Raw genomic sequence first — 20056 nt, forward strand, 5'->3', positions numbered from 1 at the left:
GCAGGAAATTATTAGATTTTGGTTTATGTCAATCACCAGACTAATACCTGGAGGATCTCAAATGCCATTCAGCATGGGGAAAAATGTTGGGAAACATTGAACCGAGTAGCGGCGCACTTGGTTCTGATGGTGACGCTACATCTCTGAATGGAGACAAATGGAACGTGCCTGCATTTAAAGCCACGTTTTCAATTTAGGAAAATATTCCAGTGGTAAAACTTTATTCCCGTACCAAGTAGTGAGTCCAGCACATTTCTCTGAGCAGAGGCTGTTTAACCTTAGCCACTGCCCCACACCTGAAGGGTTTGTTTCAGGATGTTCTTCCTCAGCCCTTTCCTCGTCTCATTTCTTAATGTGTGGGTTACACAATCATTCAGCAGCAAACCAGTTTTGTTTTCATTTTAGCTTGCACAACCTTCCTGTTCTCTTTAAACAAGTACAAGGTAGTGGGGGAGTTTCTTTTCCAATTTTCATTGAAATATTCATAGTAAGTTGGAAAATTCCAGGGAGCAGTTACAAAGACGAGAAGGCTAGATTACCGTACATCAAAGGGAAGCAGCATTTGCAAACTCCTTCGTTTTACGTGTGTGTGATTCACAAACCGCTTTATGAAAATGGAAAAACGATTGAGGAATTGCTCAGGTCCTGACAAAAAATAAACTAATAGTAACAACCAGTAATTTCCATGAAAATGGGCTGGTCTCCAAAGCATCTGCCAAGACCAGACAACGTGGTGCTTGCAGCTTTCCTTTGTTTGCTCTTCAAAGCAGGTAGCGCCAGGAACGTTCCCGCGCCTCATGGCAAGCTCTAAGATGTGGTACGTGACTTGCAGATGAGGGAATTTCACATTTCTCCCTGAATATTTCACACTGCGACAGCAAGAAGAGCACAGACACAGCTGAAATGATGAGGAGACGAATTGAAAGGCTGAAAATAGATTCTTCAGCATTACTCTGTAGTACGGGGAACTAAGAGGGCAATTAAAACCAACATGAAAGAAGATTTAATTGCAAATCAGTGAAACTGGCTGAAGCACAGATAGCGAGAAGCAAAGAACCACCCCACCTGATGTCCAAGCCCTTCACAGAGGACAGCATTGCCCTCAGCTCCCTGGGCAGCTGATGGGAACAGATAGGCCCTTCCCAAGGAGACATTCAGATCTCAGACAGAGCAGTCCCGGGGCGGCGGGTGGCGGGGGGGGGGGGAGGCGAGCATCTCCCTTCTCCCCGGCGCCTGGGGTGAGTCACCCTCAGACACAAGCATATCAGGAAGAAATCTAGGACAAACCCACTCACCCACTCCGTGGGGAGGAGCAGCGCAGCACAGCCCTCCCCGCCCTGCGAGGTCACCGCATCCAGCAGCGACAGAAAAACTGAGGTGAACAGTAAGCGAGCAGTGATGGCAGGCCACGGGGTCACGCCTAACCCGCTGCCTGGCCGCCTCATCGCGCGGAGGCCGCAGCCAGCGCTGCGCAATGATTTCAGTGTACGGGCTACGGCTTTGGAATCAGAGACTGCAAAAAAGAGCGTGAGCAGGAGCGTTAAGGACTCAACCATCCTTAGAGAAGGGGGCACTGGGGAGGGGCAGGAGGGAGCCTGGAGAGGGGGGGAAGAGGGAGCTCTTGCTGCTGCTGAGGACTGGTTTTGAGGAGGTGGGCAGCAGCGCTGCTTGCGCGTGGGAATGGTAGGAGGCACGGTGGTAACACCCTCAGCTCGTCTCTTTGGTCAGGCAGCTTTTAGCATTTCAAAGCGTTCCTTTTCTTTGTGACTCCTACCACTGATTAAAACAGGCAGGCGGGTATTTATGGGATCAGCAAAACCCCTCCTGCCTAGGTACCCTGAAAGGCATCGTTATTGTCTGTCCTGCAAGCAAACTGCAAGGCGTCTCATTTAAAGGCTTTTCTAGTCCCGGGGCAGGATTAAGGAACATTAAGGAACAGGCGAGCAGCGCAGGCTGCGGAAAATGTCAGGGCCCCGCTGCTGGTAAGGTGAGCCATGTGCTCGTGTCCGAGCCGAGGGCGGGCGTCCCTGGGCGCAGGTAGGGAGGGAGCCGAGAACAGCCTCCTGCGCCCAGCGGCCGCTCTCCCGGCGTGGCAGGGTTCAAACGGGCACTGCGGCAAGCGAGGGGACGTGTCCAGCCCCTCTCGGAGCAAAGCACCCAAGCCAAAAAGCAGCCCACCATCGCAGGCACCTGATGCGCTGCTAGTTTCAGAGGTGGCAGGGTGGGGTAGAGGACTGCATGGGGAATCTGCTTTCCTCTTCGAGACAGAAAACATCAAAGTTGCCCTGAAAAATTAAAAGCTTCTGGACACCCTCTTACTATATTTAAAAAAGCAAACCAGACTCGTTTCAAAGCACTCTTTCCAAAGGTCTTTCCTGAACGCACATCACATGCAATGGAAAAACACTGCACGCCTGGCATTTAATATTTTTCACCTGTGACCCAGGATTGATGCCTATTTAACTCCCTGATTTAATCCAACGACATGTCTCAGCAAGAAAAAAAAAAAACCCTTTCAGAGTTGGGAAAGGAGCTGGACAAAACTAAAGTCACGCTCAACACTTCCCCTTCCCTGGAGAGATAGGAGTGCTGCTTGCCCTTTCCTGACGATAAGCATATCCTGGTGGTTAAAAATACATTTTGCTCTTACCGTAAATTCTCCATTAGCCAACTCCTTCAGCCCAGCCCACGGTGTTGGGGTTCACGATTCCTTAGAGGCCACACGTGACGAAGCTTGGCCTGCGCACGTCCAAATACACTGGAGAAAAAGCAAAAATAATAGGTCTGATCCTGCCACCGCTGGCTTCACCTGGCGCAGCAGTCAAAGCCTGTCAAGCGGCAACAACGTTCATCTCAAATGACTCGCGCCTTTCCCAGGGCCCTGTGGACTCTGCATTAATTTTTGACTGACTTTACAGCATCTTCCAGACAAAAAGCACGGGGTTGTACTGAATTCTGAACAGCAATTAATTCTTCAGTAAATTCTGTCTCCAGTGATCATTGTGCCAGAGGGCTGACTTAGCAACACAAGAGCTTAGCGAAAAGCAGGGCTCACTGCTTCATTTGAGATTCTGGAGTCCTGGAGCCAGTTACCTGCTCTGCAAAGCTTCCTGTGCCTCCCACATCACCTCCTTTCTCTTCTTCACCTGGAAAAATCAGCCTGGTGAAAGCCTGCTCTGAGACCTGGGCTCTGCAAAGGACATAGATGACACCTCCTACCAAGGAGGTACCGGCCCTGGGAAGAGCCTGGCTCAGCAAAGCCAGGGCTGCTCACACACCCAGACACCTCCACAGCAGCTCTGACCTGCAGGGAGCCTCTCCTAGCACATTCCTGCCAGGAAAAAAGCTGGTGGGACACTATTCTCTCAGCTTAGGGTAGAAGCTCGTGGACAACTGTGATTCCCTGTGGCACAGTCATCACGAGAGTCACAAGTCCTGTTGCATAAACTCAGTACACAGCCTTCTTGGCAAGTACCTTGCAATCAAGGAGGCGCAGGGAGGCCTTGGTCCCGGCCTTGGGAGAGCCTCGGCAGAAAATCCTGTTTAAGGAACCATTTCTACATTTCTTCCCCAGTATTTTAGAAAAAAATTGAGAGGGTAAAAAGAGGAAGAAATGGGAACGTCAAGTTTTATCTCCCCTGTGCATAAAAGGTAATGGAAACCAGGCAGCAGCCCTCTTCCCTTTCTGTTAGGATTCCAGGCTGCAGAATAAAGATAAATCCAATTTCACCCTCCGGTCTTTGTTTCCAAGACTCAGTAAGACAGGGGAGATACGGCAGAGCCCATCTACACAGCCATAACCATGGGAACACCAGCAACAAGGGCAAATCAACACGAGATTCCCCAGCAGCAGCCTGTGGTTACACTGGAGGCCTCAGGCTCTCCGCACCAAACTGGCTGGCGGTTCAGGGCCTGTGCTTCACTTGGGATGGCTATTGACCTAAGCCAGAAAGGGTTTTTATTGAGCAAATATCCACCTTTCTGTCCTAAAACCCACTGTCTCTTTTAGAGTATGTGCTTACAGCACTCAGTTTTGGACACTGCTTTGAAGCTGTGGTGCTGCCTTCCCTCTTCACACCCCTTGCCCAAGCTACCCCAAGCCTCAGCTCTTCCTTGACTCCCACCTCACATTTGGCCTCGTCTCAATGTCCTTTTATTTAAGAAATGGTAGACAGGGCTCTGGGTGAACAGTGTATTTTCCTGAAGACCAAAAGATATAGGGCTACTGCAGTGGCTGAGTTCATTGACTGTAGGTGGGAGTGCGACAACGGCACAGACGACGGTGCCCCCCCCAGTAACAGTGAAAGCCCTTGCCCTGGCGCGCCTGCCTCAGCCGAGGCAGCACCAGCAGAAGCAACGGCCGGTACATCAGCAAAGGGAGGAACGCAGCCCAAAGGAAGCATATTGCTTAATGGGAGTTGCGGCTGCCTGGCATCTGAAAAAAGTCCAGACCTCTGTACCTGAAGAAGTTACATATGCACGCCATGGCGCAAGCGAGGGTCGCTAAAGATCTGGCAGCCCTGGAATGAGCTGTTTGTTCCCACCCTCGGGAGCTGTTATGCTTCGCATGTTTTTTTTTCTCTGCTTTTAAAGAGCACATGAAAGCAGCAGTATTTGTGCAGAGGAGGAGTGAAGGTGACTGCAGGGGAAAGTGGAGACCTTCAAACAACTCAGAGCCCTTACAGGTGAGCAGAAGCTCCTTTCCACTCCCATTTCTGCCGGAATGGCCATCGCCAACATCCAGGGCTCAGCGCCGTAACACCGACTGCCCGCAGAGAGCCGTAGAGGGGCTGCTCCCGCCTCCCCTCATTTCCTTAGCCTTTCCTCCTCCATTTATTTCCTTTGGGTTTTCCCCTTTGATTAAACTTCTGGCATAATAATAAAACAGATAACTCATGGGAGATGATATTTATAAAATCTACTGCTTTTTTTTTTTTTTTTTTCATTTTTCCTAAGACCTTGAGAGAAAGATCTTGAATTACGTTCTTCCTTTCTTTTAAAAATAGAAAGAAAAAGCATAAGGAGCAGTTAACAAGTTTTCAAACCATCAATGTTTTATTTGGTTAGTTTATTAAACACCTTTAAGACAATTAATTTTGGTCTGTACCATTCTATAAAATAATTCAAGTTCTGAACAAACCTCCAATACATAAAGCAAAGTTACTTTTACCATACGCAAATTTCAGATCAAAATACAACACTCTGTTTTCTTACATTTATAAAACCCGGTCAAATACAAACGACATTAAAAAAGATAAAACACTTTCACTGATCCTTGGTACAATATTACAGCACAATTTGCACAGTGGCAACTAAGTCCCCAAAGCACAAGTCAAATACTTTAAAAAGGGAACCTCCCTTTAGTCACCCACCTTTATACTGAACACGTAAACGAAGCAAGTGCTACTCAATCCAGGAAAATTCCCGTGTCCCTTTTCGTATCGCGTGTGAGCCGCAAGGCAATTCTGCAAGGGAGGTTACTGGTAAGTAACCAGACAGCTTTCCTGCTTCGCTGTTACCATTTTGTGTGCGACTACTCCATGAAAATAAATGGATGGAGGTGGACCAGGCTCTGCACTGGGTAATTTATGGCAACTAAAGTAAACCAAGAAATGGGTATTTTTCTAATAACAGATCATAAAACTCTAAAAAAAAAAATTCAATACCTAATTACGTGTGGGTACAACTGGAGTAACTGCCTTTTGCTCCACTTTCAAGACACCTAATGTAGACACAGAGTGTTTTCAATTGTTGAGAGTTTGTTCCATTGCAAAACCCAGTGTTTCAGCAATAGGTCAAAGTGCCATTAAAATTGCACATTTTACTTCAGTTATGAGAATACATGGTAGCGTGCAATGTTCGTTACTATGCCTAAAAGCTTGCCTTACACTAACCTATGAACGATGTGGGATCTCTTATGAAACAGAAAGAACAAAAACTAAAATACAAACACAAAATGATAAAACTGAAGTGTCAGTTGGCAAACGCTCCCAGGAAGGTTCTACTTCGCAAGCCTTACAGTAACACCTCGAGAAGAGAAACTAAAAATCAGAGCAATAGCAGAGGGTCTGATGTCTCAAACTCAGGCTATGCTTTGCATAGGCAGTCAAGGCAACTGCACCGCAGCGCGACTAGAGGGTATTTTTGCCTGCAGTTCTGCAAACCCCTTCTTCGTTTCCCCCCACCCCCAAACCACTAATTTTACTTAAAATTCAATTGTAAGTTCAGTTACTTTAGCCTCGGCTAATGTGAGAATGTGTACATAATTAAATGGAAAAATACACTAATGGATCTAACTTGCCTCTCCTCCCTCCCCCAAACTCACACCATATCCCTTAGGATACCACACACTGTCTGAAACTTTTCCTACCTGTTAGCATTAGCATTATCCCGACAGAATGAAGGAGAGTTGCATACTGCACAAATAGTACACATCTAAATAATGCTTGAGTGTAAACAATATAGGATGGAAACGGTTTAAAAAAAATCCCAGTGAGGTGCAGCAAAAAACTTAATTTGCTTATTTGGCTTTTTAAGTGCAATTGAAACACTGCGTACTGCCCTCCTCCAAAAAGATCTCTCCATAATTAAGCTACACTACTAGGCTTATCCCCTTAAAGCTACATACCCATGCTATAACTCATTATATTTACCTAATGCAAATATTTGTGGGGGAAAATTAATTTACAGGGTTAATTAAAATCCTTGTAGCATTCAAAAGGAATGATAGTAAAGGGATCAACCATGGAAAATGTGGTAATACACGTTTTTAAAAATATTTCCAATAATTCTAACACAAAACAGCAAGTATATTTTGAAAAATGCATAGAAACCCTGTCAATACAAAAATCCCCACTAAAATTACACAGCTAAGCAATTTTAATCTAAATATGTGCTTTTCCTATAAAGGCCACTTTGACATACAAATACAAAAAAATTTACATTTTTCCCCAAAATAAATTATTTGTTCCTCAATTAAAAATACTGAATAGGGAAGCATAACAACCCTCTCGCACGCCATCTGCTCATCTGCAGTGGCTACTTCTGAAGGAGAAAATCTCCAAATATTTTCAATTACCAGAAGAAATAAGAAGCCTTCAGACTTTGTTCTGCCACGCACTAAGGAAAACGTGGGGTTAGGAATGGAATAGGCTGAACCCCTTACACTGTATGTGCCGGGGGGGAATGAAGACACAGACATCTGCAGAGAGATTTTCTGTTTCTCTCTTGTGTTATGCATTGAAATCCCTTTTCGAAATCAGAGAAACAAATCAAGGTTAACCTGAATTAAAGACAGACAAAACAGTGTGATCCTGTGAGTAAACTGAGTTAGGAGGGAGAAGCAGTATGAGGTGCAAGGTGGGTTAAGTAAGTGACAAATAGAGGCAAACTACTCTGAAGAATGCACGGAAAGGTGAGAAGACGTGATCAACTGGTAGAGAAGAGCTACTCACCGGATGTAGAGCCAGGGCAAAACAGTGTACTGGTTTTATTAGTATCTCATAGGGGGAAGAAGAGGAACACAAGGAACAAGCTTCACTAGATAAACTAAGTACCCTTACCAGCAGCCCTGACCACATGGGTATTTATCCCTGAATTGCCATGGAAGCAGCAAAATCACACACGCGTGCAAGTGGTGGAAATGAAATCTTACTTGGACTGAATTTGAGACGTCAAAGGTATTCTTTACTGTAAGCACCAGACCCACAACTGAACATCACAGGAACATAAAGGCAAGGCCTACATCCACCTGGAGGGGCACGGCAAACCCAAAGTGCCTGACATGCTCTGGAGCAGAGAGACACAAACATCTTGGAGGGGCCCCATACTTACTCCAGCGGGTAAGCCATGCTGGCGGGTTTACAAGGCAAGCCCCGATCAACAACAATACGAGACTGACAGGAGGGATACACTTTGACAGCACATCATTCAAAGCCAAAACGCCTAATAAACTGACGGGCAAGGCAGGGGGAAGGAGGAAAACCAGCGAACAAGAGTTGATCTGGATGCAAGATTCTTGGGCAGCCATTGAGTACAAGTTCTCCTAACCTTGGACCAAGGACTGGATTTGGAAGGACACAAGAACCGCACGCCTTCTGTATCACAAGGAATTCAGCTCTCCAGTGCGCTATATTGCATAGTTTGATTGAGGCCAAAGAGCATTTACATCTTATATTTCTGTTTTTAACAGAAGTAACTCAACAGACTTGGGTCAAAGCATTCCGAAGCCTGGCCCCAAGTGATTCATGGATTCATTTCAAAAGCAACACAGGGAGATTTTGGGGTGGGCACATAAAGAAATAAAAGCAAAAACTCCATTCCCACACAAAGCACAAAAAGACCTGCAGAAGACGTATGCACATAAAAAGCCTGTAACAGTAAACACATCTGTGATACAGAAGTCAAAGCATGACAGCTGGATGGTGGGAGTAAACCTTGCTGTCAAGCTGCATGCCAGCAATGGTAAACAAGACCAGGTGAGTGTTTCTACCACACACCACACTGACATATTTTTTTGTAGAAAAAAACAGCAATATATTCTGACAATATCCTGGTAATTATTAAGATCTTCGATTTGACAGAACACTGAGCCTTTACCAGAGCACCAGCAATGTATTACTACATTAGAAACCTCTCCTATTACTGGGCTCCTAGAATACAGATATCGTAATTGGATTAATCAATGTAGTTATTTCATTCTCGTACGCTAAAATAGAATATTTGTACAGTACAAAGTCAGACTAAGTATATTAGTCATCATTCATATAACATGTATTTCAATTCATCAGCCCAATCCTAGAAGATTCATGGCACTCAATAAACACAGTTTACAAGGGAAAATTCTGAAGCTAGAGCATCCAACGTGAAGAAGTGTTGCTTCTTCCTTTTGAAGGCAAAATTAAAACAATCTCACCTTGTCAGGCTCCCACTTCAGATTATTAAACTAACCATACAAGCTGGGAAGCAGTTTTACAGTTCTGTTTTCTCAAAAAAAAAAAAAAAGTGGAGGGGACAACCAGGTGGCCAGGAGCTCCCCAGCTACTTCGGCCAATACTTGCTGTTCCACCCTGAAGAAATAGTCCCAGAGCCTCCAATATTTTCAGATTTAAATACAACTGTAAAATATTAGATCTCCTATAACACTCAGCCTCTAAACCTTTAGATCTTACCCTTATGTAAGCGACAGGGTGGACTCATCCTTACCCATGCTGCCACGGTGCTGCAAGGGTCAGACTCTGTGCACAGGCCTGGCAATGGATGGTGTTGCTATTCAGCCCTCCCTAAAATAAGAGCATCAAGGATTTGCAAGCTCAGTAGGGCTCTCCATAGTCTCTCAATTACTGGCAGTTCTTCAGACAGCGCTGCAGGTAACACAGACATTCCTCATGAAGGGCACCAGCCCTGGACAATGACAGTCTGGATGAGTTAGGATGGTCCAAAGGGCAGCACACGTGTGAAGCAGGAGAACGACAAGGCAGTCTCCAGAGTCTTTTCAGAAGGCAAAAGGGTCTTAGGTTAAGAAGACTGAGAAATGGGACTGTGAAGCCAACAAAAAGGCAGTAACCTGCTGTCTGGAGATGGGACAAGCTCAAACATCAACACCCTGATCCTTCCTGCTCCATCAGACAGGGCAGGAGAACGATTTTTATGTCCTCCACAGCATGAAAAACTTCTAGCAATGCTAAGTTACCAAATCCCTAAACTGAACTTATGATACGGACTGAACAAAAAGGAAAACAGCGCAATAAAGACAACAACAAAGTTCCTGCACAGGATTAAAATTCAGCTCTCCGTGGCTTGCATCTACAAGAGCCTTCTCCTCAGATCTACCAAGCTGGCACCACCCTAGCGATGGCAGCAGTTGGTAGCCTCCCGCCTTCTACCTCCTGCTCACCCGCGGCGCGGGGCGGCTAAATCCTCCGGGGTGAACAGACCTTGCCTCAGACAAGGGTTTGTTTGATGATGAGGTCTGAGGCAAAACCCATACCTGACCCAACATCCAGATGCTGACAGCCACATAGGTCAGCGTGTCCCAGACACGCAGGGAACAACACACAGCCAGGTCCTGGGTCTGAGCCCAGGAAGATTAATATTTACGGAATAGCCACCGTGATGCCAATAGAAGGCGCTGGAATTAGCACTAACTGGTACAGTCTGCAGAGACATGAATAGCTCCTTGTTTTATACTTACTATTTCTGCGTGGCCATTAAAATGTTTGCTACATTTAATTCAAACTTAATATGTGCTGCTACTTAAAATTTTAGAGGAAAATGTTCCCCGTGAAGCATTTCTTGGTTTTGCCTTTACAAAGAAAGAAAAAAGGCAGCATTTTTCCATTACATTTTGCATTATTAAGGCCTTTGACAGTTTGGAAGCTGTCTTTATGAGAAAATATGTTTTTAAAAAAAAACGTATTGAATACTCAAAAAAAAAAAAATAATCACCAACCCAGAGAACAAACACAAGCTGCTTATCAGCTTATATTGGTGCTTCAATAAGTCACACACAGTGTAAGGAATTCAAAAGTATGTCAAAATAGCACCTTTAGAAGCAGAAGAAAACATGCTGCTTTTTTATTTTTTAGTTCTTCAAGCTAAGCAAAATCCTGTATACTTGAAGATCCCAAAGAAATGGGCAAATACATAATCTCAGGTATGGAAGCTGGGTATTTATTTGTACAGGTTTTCCTCTGTAGGTGAGTAAATGAGGAACTCCATGGGGAAAAAAAATCCAGGTTAGACATTACAGGAAAAAAAAACAACCAGTGAATCTCTCTATTGAGATAATGGATCAAGTTCACAGGCAAAACAGTGCAGAGTAGAGGCGGAGAGAAAACTATCGGTCCTGTCCTTAAAAGAGCAAAGACTTCTATTTTTTAAACAGATTTCTTCCTATTTAAAAATTGTCAGGACAGTCTTTCAATTGCTTCTCTCATTTACAAGTATCATAGTTACTTTCAAGTAATATAAATTCTTATTTACTTTTTACAGCAGCTGCAGGTCAACCTTGGTCTTTTTGTACAGAAACATGCATTTAAAATTAAATTGAAGTAAACTGTCCTTGGACAATGGCATCATTCTGCCCTGCTTCTTGTCTGCTTTTAGTTTTTTATTGAAGGACAAAATGCAATTTAAAACAAAACAAAAAAAAAAGATTTGACAAAGTGCAAAGGAAAAAAATGAGGTAGCTGGGAATAGGGGCTCTTCCCCACGGACGAGGCAGCAGAATTCCAGCCACAAGTAACACGCGTACATGGGAGCGGGCTACACGTGTTCAACCTAGAGGATTGCTTAGAGATGTTCAGGTGATCTGACATTAGTTCTACAAGCTTGATGAAAAGTCATTTCATCGCATATTAAGTGCTCTCCCCACATACACCAACCGGAGTTAAAGGATGCAGAGATGGGCAAAAAGCCAGTGCACAGAGATCAAGTTTGTGAGGACGTCCTCCATCCCACAGGAGCTCTTCCTAGCTATCACCAGCAAAAACAATGCATTCAGAAGTGAATTTGGGGCAAGAGCGAAAGCAAAATTCTGTTAACAAGAGCAAAAGACACAACAGCTGACACCAGAAAGCAGCATTATGCATGGGGTATGCCCAGGAACCTGCATCTGTTGGTTTGACAGGGCTTTGGGGGTCAACTCTAGGCCAGCCACAGCTTCAAGTCCTCCCTGGCACTCAACAAGTCTGCAGCCGGGCAACGTCCAGCCATGTTTCCAAACACCGAGGGCAGCAAGGGGTAGCAATTACACGAGCTCTGTGCCAATGCCAAAACCGGCGTGTTGCCCCATCAGGTGCAAACAGCAAGGCTGTGTGCAGTATAAGGAGAATCTTGCTGGTTTACTGATATTTTCCCTCGCCTCTTAACACTGTAATGCTGCCTTCTACAAGTCCACAAGAACACAGCTGGCTGTCTACATTGATTAAACTAAGATACAATAGAACACTCACCCTATGCTGCAAAATACAGTCTCAGTACAAAAAAGTTTCAATTACAAGAAGCAAATCATTAGGTTTTTGAAGTCAGGGAGAAAAAAAAAAAAGCTTAAAATTGACTTAACAGCTGTTTCCCCAAGTAAACAAAAGCTAGAACAGAGCCCAGTTTCTCTAAGCAATCCAGAAGAATCCTTTGGACTGGTTTCAGACTAGTTAACGACATACTTTCAAACTCTTTCAGAAGAGGGTACTCCTTGGCTTTCCTTCAGAAAGAAATTTTAACGAGTTCTAAAGAACGTCAGCTCTGTTCAACTTGACCACCTTGCCAGATACCCCAGTGTACAAGCTCACTTAGTCTAGTAATTAAGCAGACTTCACTTTTTAAGACCTAAAAATAGCAAAACAAGTGAACAATATGATAATGCTTTCCTGCTATCATGAGTAAATTAATAAAATAGGTGCTGCCTAGCTGAGGCTTTAGCACATGAGATCACTAAGGTGAGAACCCCAAGAACAGGCAGGGATAAGGGTTTCGTAGCATGCTGCCTATCGCATACTGGAATTCAGACTTCCCAAAGTGGCTCTTGCTTTCATCAGGTGCAATATTGTTCCACAGATATTTTTTTTTTCTATTATGAAATTAGCGGAGGTGGCAGCATGCTAACAGAATGCACAGAAATTATACTGATAAAAGCAGCCCACTGTACAGCCTGCTTAAATGGTATCTTTCAGGCTTTGACTGGGTTTAGAATTACAGATGAAAAAAACTTGCCCTTAACAAAACCAGAGGATGTCTTAGCATTAACCAAGAAGGAAGGAAAGGCAAAGAAAAAAAAAAACTCAAGGGCATTAGGTGGAGATTCAAAAGCACCTAGTATTTACAAAAAAATAAAATTACATTTTAATGTTTTATCAATAAAATCACGTTACTTACACCAGGGATGCTTCTTTCTATCCTATTACAGTAATCAGATCCATCAGTTTTTACAAGGGCTCAGTATAGCCTCATTTCATTATGAAAATTCAAGGGCATAGGTAGGCAACGGCATTGAGCACATTCATTTACTGATGCACTCTGGCAGATGTTCGTTATTCACAGGAAACCCTACAAAAACACTGGGCAACAAGATTTAGCCTTTTACATTGAAAAGTTCCAGTCTTCCAGCTCACTTTTCAAAAGACACTTCAATAGATTATTTCAAATAACCTTTAAATATTATTCTAAACAAATCCTTTATGTATTTTAATTATTGTTATAATTAATAAGCAGCTACCTAGAATAAGCTGTTTTTAAAGATATCTTTAAGATTTTATATCACCAACAAATTTACAACAAAATCACCTGTCGGCAGCAGTTTATACTCTTATTACACTTAATCCTTTTTGCAGGCATTTATCTAGTTAGGCACTCCGCATGGTTTTAGTCTATTCCTTTAGCTTACCTGTTAATCAAAAATTTGAGAGAATTGATTACTGGAGTACAAGAGCAGTTAGAGAGTCGCGCAGGGCATGGCTGATCAGAGATGTCACCTTAAAGCCCGGCTGCAATCCTGCCTACAGTAAGGCATTTCCCAGGGACAAAAAAAACCCAGACCAACCAAAAACCACAGGGATGCTGGAGAGCAGGTGCCCAACCTATCAATAAACCTCAGAGCACACGGATCTGACCCCTACAGAAAACAAGTGGTGCTTCACCCAAATCTTACTGGCTTTACAGCGGTGTCTCCAAGTCAGCTTTTACTGGCTCACCTTCCCAACCTTACGTGAGGACAGATCTTACTTTTCTTTCACAAGTGGCATGCCACGGAAACACAGACCCTGCTGAGGCAGCTCACAACTCCAATAACAAACGAGGAAGAGCAACAGAAAATGGCAAGTGTCAAAAGGCTTACAGCACTGACGCTGAAACGCAGGCCTGTACGCGTTCCTTAATGGTAAAAGGAAATACTCCAAGTTAAGATGGAAACAGTAGCTTCTAACTGCAAAACAAACTTGCACATAATTAAGGCCCCTCCCACCCACCTGAAGAAGCTGTTTAAGGACTCCAAAGAGTTAAGAGAACACAACCCCCAAAACCCTGATGCTAACATTAGAGGCAGAAAGGATCCATACCCCAAATTAAATATAACCCCCTGAAAAGCATCGCTGCGAGGGGCACCGAAACATACCTTCGTTCCATTCTTCAGTATGCCTGTGTCCCTGGGTACAGTCACACCTCCTGAGACACAGCTGTCCCTCTGCAGAGAAGATTAATTCAAACAAATTGCACTTTATCTAAATATTTATAATTTTAAATACTAAAACATGTTGTCAGCTGCCATTTATTAGATATTTGCATGGCACTAGTGCTCTAATAAAGAGCAAAGTGGCCACATGCATCACATGGAGTGATGTCTCAAGGCAGCTGTGAAGAGTAACACAAACCTGCAGAACGGTATTAAAAAGAAAGTAAAGATTTACAGTGTTTTAAACAGCATTCATTTAAAAAAAAAAGAACAACTGCTCTTTTTTGGAACACAGTGAATTTTAAGCACCTCCGTACTTTAATAGAATAGCTGAATTATTGTTATATACAGAGGAAACCAAAAGTTTGGCACTTGTAGCAACTTGCATTTGTTATTGCATCCTGCACTTTGCACAGCACACGCGTGTTACCAAAACCCATGCAGGCTGTACGGCCACAGTATTTATGGAACCAACCAGAGAAACTGCAGTTAAAAGAGGGAAAAATGCTCCCTAACCCCTCACTTCTGTACTTGTGCATTCACCGAGTCGTACAGGCACAAGAAATATTGCAAAAAAGAAATTAACCTGCCTGGTGCTTTCTGGAAAGGGAGTTTGTAAAGCAAGCCAGGCTCTTCAGCAACTTTGATGAAAACACTCTTTTCAGCAAGAACTCTGCTTCAGAAGGCAGGCTGTGTGATGCGCAAGTTTTGTGGCATCAAAAGCAGAAAGGGTACAGCCTGCCCGCAGTTACTAGTGAGCCTATTCTGTAAATTTGCCTTTTTTTTTTTCAGATTCACCGCTATCCTTCTGTGCAATCTCATAGTGATTTGCCTTCAATTTAAAGATGAGGTACCCTCAAAGCTACAGAAAGTCACTTGACCAGGAAGAGCTGAGTTGATACAGCATTTTCACAATAACTAGAAGTTAAGGAATAGCCGATAAAATATTTGAGGGCAGGCAGACCTCGCTGTGGTATAACAAAACAGAAGACTCTTCAGGATGCCTCTTTTTCAGGTTATAAAAACAGAAAGGATGAGAATTTGAAATCCAACACCGACTCTTTAGGACACGAGCATCTCACAAGGCCGGGTACAGAAGAGAGTCCAGGCCAGGTGCGCAGCCCGCTAAGAAACCCAAGAGATTTATTTTATGAGCGCTTTACCCCTTTGCTTCTGTAATCACTCTTTCTGCTGTGCAGAGCAGCCACAAGGCTACACATGTAAAACAAGCACAGAGGACACTGTTGTGTGCTTACAGTATTATATTCCACACACACACACTTGTACACTCAAACTTTTTATTTTACGCCTGAACTAGGAATTCCAGAGTTTTTCCAAAAATAACCTGTTGCACACAGAAGAAGGAAGAGGAAACATTTTTTGGGGGAACTGTGGTAAGAGGTGGAGGGAGGGGAGAAAAAAAAGCCACCGCTATTCCCACCTTCCACAACCCCTACCCCTTATTTAGTGCTTTTTCTGAGTACAACGGCTGGGGTCTGTCCAATTCTACAGCAGGGGGAAGGAAAGGACGCAGAGGCCCAACCCAAATCACTCAAGCCTGCAACGTGACCCAGCCAGTCCTCACTTGGGATTGTGCTGAGCCTGACTCAAGATGCAACCACCTGAGACCTGCCCCCAAGGCCCCAGCCCCGAGCTGAGGCGTGGTGGGCACCGAGTTGGCAGCACTCTTCAGCGATAGACAATGGTCTCAAAACATCGGCATTTTAATGCTGTGATGAACTCAACCCCAGCGAGGCACCCAGTTTGGTAGATCAGTAAGGAAGGCGCCTAAAAACCTGACATTTGGAAGCCAGCAGACTGCACGGACAGCTAGCTAAGAAAATCATTCCAAAAGTCACCTGGCAGGGGGGAAGAACTGGCTGAATTTGAGTGCCAATGCACAAGCTGGAAGGAATTAAGGCTACTGCGCCAAGCAAAAGACAACTTAAGTCACTAAACTGCCAAACCACCTAAAAACCCTAGACTGCAAACTGAGAAAATTCATGAGTTGCTCCCTAAGTTGTTCAGCCATCACACGCAGGGGTACACAGCCGCCAGGACAACAGAGGCAGCTGGGGTGGCAGCACGTTCCAGTGAACCCATTTCGATCTATAGCTGTCTGCACATCCAACATGCACAGGAAACTGGTGACCTCCCTCCACGCAGCACCTCTGGTATCAAAGCCTCCCTCCTCTATGAAGTCAACCTTCTCTCTCCCAAGAGAAGGCAGAGGTCAGCTATCCCTCTCTCATACACCCTCATCTGTGCAATCAGGCTCTCCCTGGAGAAAGCCTTGGCTTCAAAGCCTTGCTCCAAGCTGGGAGGCAAACCTGGTTACTGCACATCCCAAGAGATGCACTCGTCACCAGGCTTGCAGGTCAGAACTGGACAGACAGACAGACACAAGTCAGACCCTGAAAGATGCATCCCTTCCCTCCTACACACACACAGAGGTTAGAACACCTCCCGGATCAGCCCCACAGACAACACAGATGGGGAGCAATCCCCATCCCCTTGAAGCAAGGCCAAGGAAGCCAGTTTTGAGATCTCAGGAACATTTACATCTTCAGCTTGAGCATGTACCCGGCACTCCAGGAGACAACATCTCCAGAGACTTGGTCCCTGGCCACCAACCACGCAGAAAGCAACAGGAGTACACGCGTGCTAAGAAATTAAGGTTGTAGCTGTTTCAGGTGAAGAGGCTTAAACTTCTTGGTCAAATCTCACCCAGTGCGTTCACAACATGCTCCTATTACCAGCAGATTTGTTTTTTTATTTATGTTTAAAAAAAAAAAAGAATACCTACTATTAATCCTACTTTAGATGTAAACATTTGGTTCAATAATTTTAACTGCAAAACACTGCTAGAGTATATATGATTTGGATTTCTTATGTGCATTTATTATGTAGGTTTTCTGGATGCTGAATGCCCTCAAGTGTACTGGGGAGCTCCAGGGACTCAAGAGATAGCAGCCTGCAATATTCTGAATGACATTTTTGACAGTTTTCTAAGCCACTTAGGAAGCTGAGCTCCAAAGTGAAAGAGATACTTAAGGAACATTCATCACTTTTGAACACGGGATCTTGGCACTTTGTCTAAGAAAAAAATTGAACAATGTCAGATTTTTGAAAAAGGTAAGTTTTACAGATAAACTAACAGCACTTGATTTATTTCACAAGACAGCCAAGGATGGAAATAGTGGTTCACATTTCTGTAGTAAAGCATTATATATAAATTTAAAATCTAAGGACACATATATACACACACGCGCCAAGTTTACTGCAATGCATAAATATATAAACCTAATATGCCAACTAATATAGGTCAGAAAATTGATGTATATAGTTCAAGTTTTGCAGCACTTCAGCATTGTACAAATAAAAAAATAAATAATGGTCAATGGATTGGCTGCTGCCCTCTTTCCCCCCCACCCCACCCCTTTGCTCAGAATCAGAGTAGTTCCAACCACACACCAGCGCTATGGAAGGACTGAGCAGAAGAAAGTTTCAGAATGTCTCTTCAAGGAATATTTAGTGAAATATAACTATTTTGTGCTAGTCCCGGATCGCATTTCAGCATATCTAAGATGATTCAATAAAGATGATGAAGGTTTACACTAACACAACTGAGGGCAGGGACTGGCTTGTCTGAGGTCCACAAAGTTGCAGAGTGGAAAGTATTGTATAACATTATAATACTGGTTATACAGAGTCTCTTTTTCTCAGGGGCAGGAGGTCTTATTTCTATCTCTCTGATTTTATTCCTTTTAAATAAATACAGGTTACGTCCCACCCAGTATAACAATAATGAAATAAAAAATTGAGGTAAAAGTGTTCTACCAGCTGATCTTGACTACGAACAAAAGTCAATTAAATATCACTACTGATGTGAACAAGACTTGGTAAGAAATAAAATGCAACGTACGAAATTCTTCACTAGAACCACACCATAAACCCCAGCTTTCAAAGTCAGACAGCAGTAAACAAGACTGTTTCTTCGCATGTAAACCATTAATAAACCCTCTTTTTATCCCAATTTAAAGTCGCTGTACAAATATTCCTTAACTCTGAGTCCAAAAAATCATGTCTTCTGCAAAACATATATCCTTGTCATATTTCACCTTTGTTCTAAGAGATAAAAATGCACCTTTCTATAATCCTCAGTCTTTAAAACCATTCTTAGTTTGCAAGCAATCTCAAGTAAAAAGGAACACAACCTATTTTCTTTAATTTGTTTTGTCATTCTTTACCAAAAGCAGCAATCATCACTGACCGTTCCAGACACCGTTTCCCTTTTTACTCCAAAGAAATAGGCACCAAAGCCCACGCAGAAATGCACACCACCCATCTGTACACCAGTTCGTCAGGCTATTCAAATGACAGCATAGAAAAACCAGTTTACTTCTCTGTAGTATACTGTATCCATTTCAGATGAGTCCATTTTAAATATATTAAAAATATTTGTAGGAATGAAAACATCGCAAATGAATGAAAAACCGTATGTACACACCTCCACCATTTTTAGGCACAGACCTTAACTTTTGAGGAAGGACTAGAAATAAAAGGTGCAACAACCAACATCTCCTACGGCATTATGGTCAAACAACAGTCTTTGCATTATACCAGGGAGGTTGGTTATCATATAGGTTCTGTGTATTATAGCTATCCAGTCCAAGATAGCACATTTATTCTTATCAGTTCCCCTCAGGGGAAATGCATCTTAAATCTTTTTTGCTTTTCAATAAACTTTGCCAAAGGAATACCAAATCCCACCAGTTTCAGACACAAAAAACTTCCTTCAATAACACGGTTTAAACTCCAAATGGTTACAACTGAAGGTGTTTCCTTGATCCCCCCTTTTATTTTCCCCCGTCTTCTTTTTAATGTATACTTAAGTTATTTGTTCCCGAAACAAGAACTGAGACTCAAGCTTTTTAAGCATTTAAAACAAAAACAGTTACCATACCAAAGCACAGCATACAGTGTAAGTTTCAGCTGTAATTCTCAGCTTTTCCTTTATATAGAGCTATATTATGGCGGACTGCGCAGAATTCTTCCAGTCTCCTCCACTGTCAGCATACGGATCACGGAGAAGGTACGCGAATGCGGAATAATCCTTGTTGAAGCTGCAGTCGAAAGAGCTTGCAGTTTGCAATCCGCAAAGCTGCGCAGCCAGTACGGCGAAGGTCCGACGGAAATAGCGGTTTAGTGCGTTGCCAGGTTCCTGTGCTTCTTTTAAATTCTCTAACATAGTCATAATTTGTACCTGAGTTCACACGTGCACAAAAAAAAGACAAAATGCTTAAAACACACTGTAGCTATCACCACATTTAACCTCTAATGAGGCAAATAGGTGAACAAGGGCATGCACTGAAACACAAATCAATTTCTGGATGTATGGTTGAAGTTATTACCAAAAGGGAACTCATCTGACATTTCTTATCTACTTAAACCCACCACATATGGAAATTTGCTCTTTCATGTCTTGTAGAAAGCCCTGTTACACACTCATATATGTACATATGGCCACTAAAGCATGTGGTCTTCCAAATGTTTTTTACATTATGTGGCCAGATGCGGAAAGCTGAGTATTATGTTTGTCAGCACACATTTATTCAGGTGGGATTTAGAGCCAAGAGCCACTATCACATCTACATAGGCCACTGGATAGCGTCTCCAAAATGCAGAACCACCTGCTAACTGCTGCAAAGACGGGAGAAATAACCTCAGGCACTAACATTTTTTTCTTGTATTTAGACAAATGCAGTAACATACTCTTAGTCTTAATCCCTTCTGACCTTCAAACTGCTAATCAACCAAACGGTTACAGCACTAAATTTGTTTCTGCAGAGCTCCAGTGTAGAAAACCAACCTGCACATTCCTATACATCC

At 43.4% G+C, this 20056-nt stretch overlaps 1 protein-coding gene across 2 annotated transcripts in view; it reads right to left on the minus strand.

Moving 5' to 3' along the window:
- Positions 1–14061: 14061 nt before the first annotated feature.
- GAN (gigaxonin) overlaps positions 14062–20056 on the minus strand; it is a 33081-nt gene continuing 27086 nt past the window's right edge. The window contains exons 11-12 of one of the 2 annotated variants that reach the window (XR_012661983.1): positions 19131–19430; positions 14062–14176 (exon numbers count right to left, since the gene is read on the minus strand). Coding sequence is in view for 1 of the 2 variants with exons in the window: in XM_075101301.1 (XP_074957402.1) it covers positions 19249–19430 (182 nt within the window). In the remaining variant the exon portion in view is untranslated. Of the gene's footprint in view, positions 14177–17318; positions 19431–20056 lie in introns of those variants that run through there. The other variant, XM_075101301.1, reaches the window with a different exon arrangement.

The sequence above is a fragment of the Phalacrocorax aristotelis genome, chromosome 8, assembly GCF_949628215.1.
Source record: "Phalacrocorax aristotelis chromosome 8, bGulAri2.1, whole genome shotgun sequence".
NCBI lineage: Eukaryota > Metazoa > Chordata > Aves > Suliformes > Phalacrocoracidae > Phalacrocorax > Phalacrocorax aristotelis.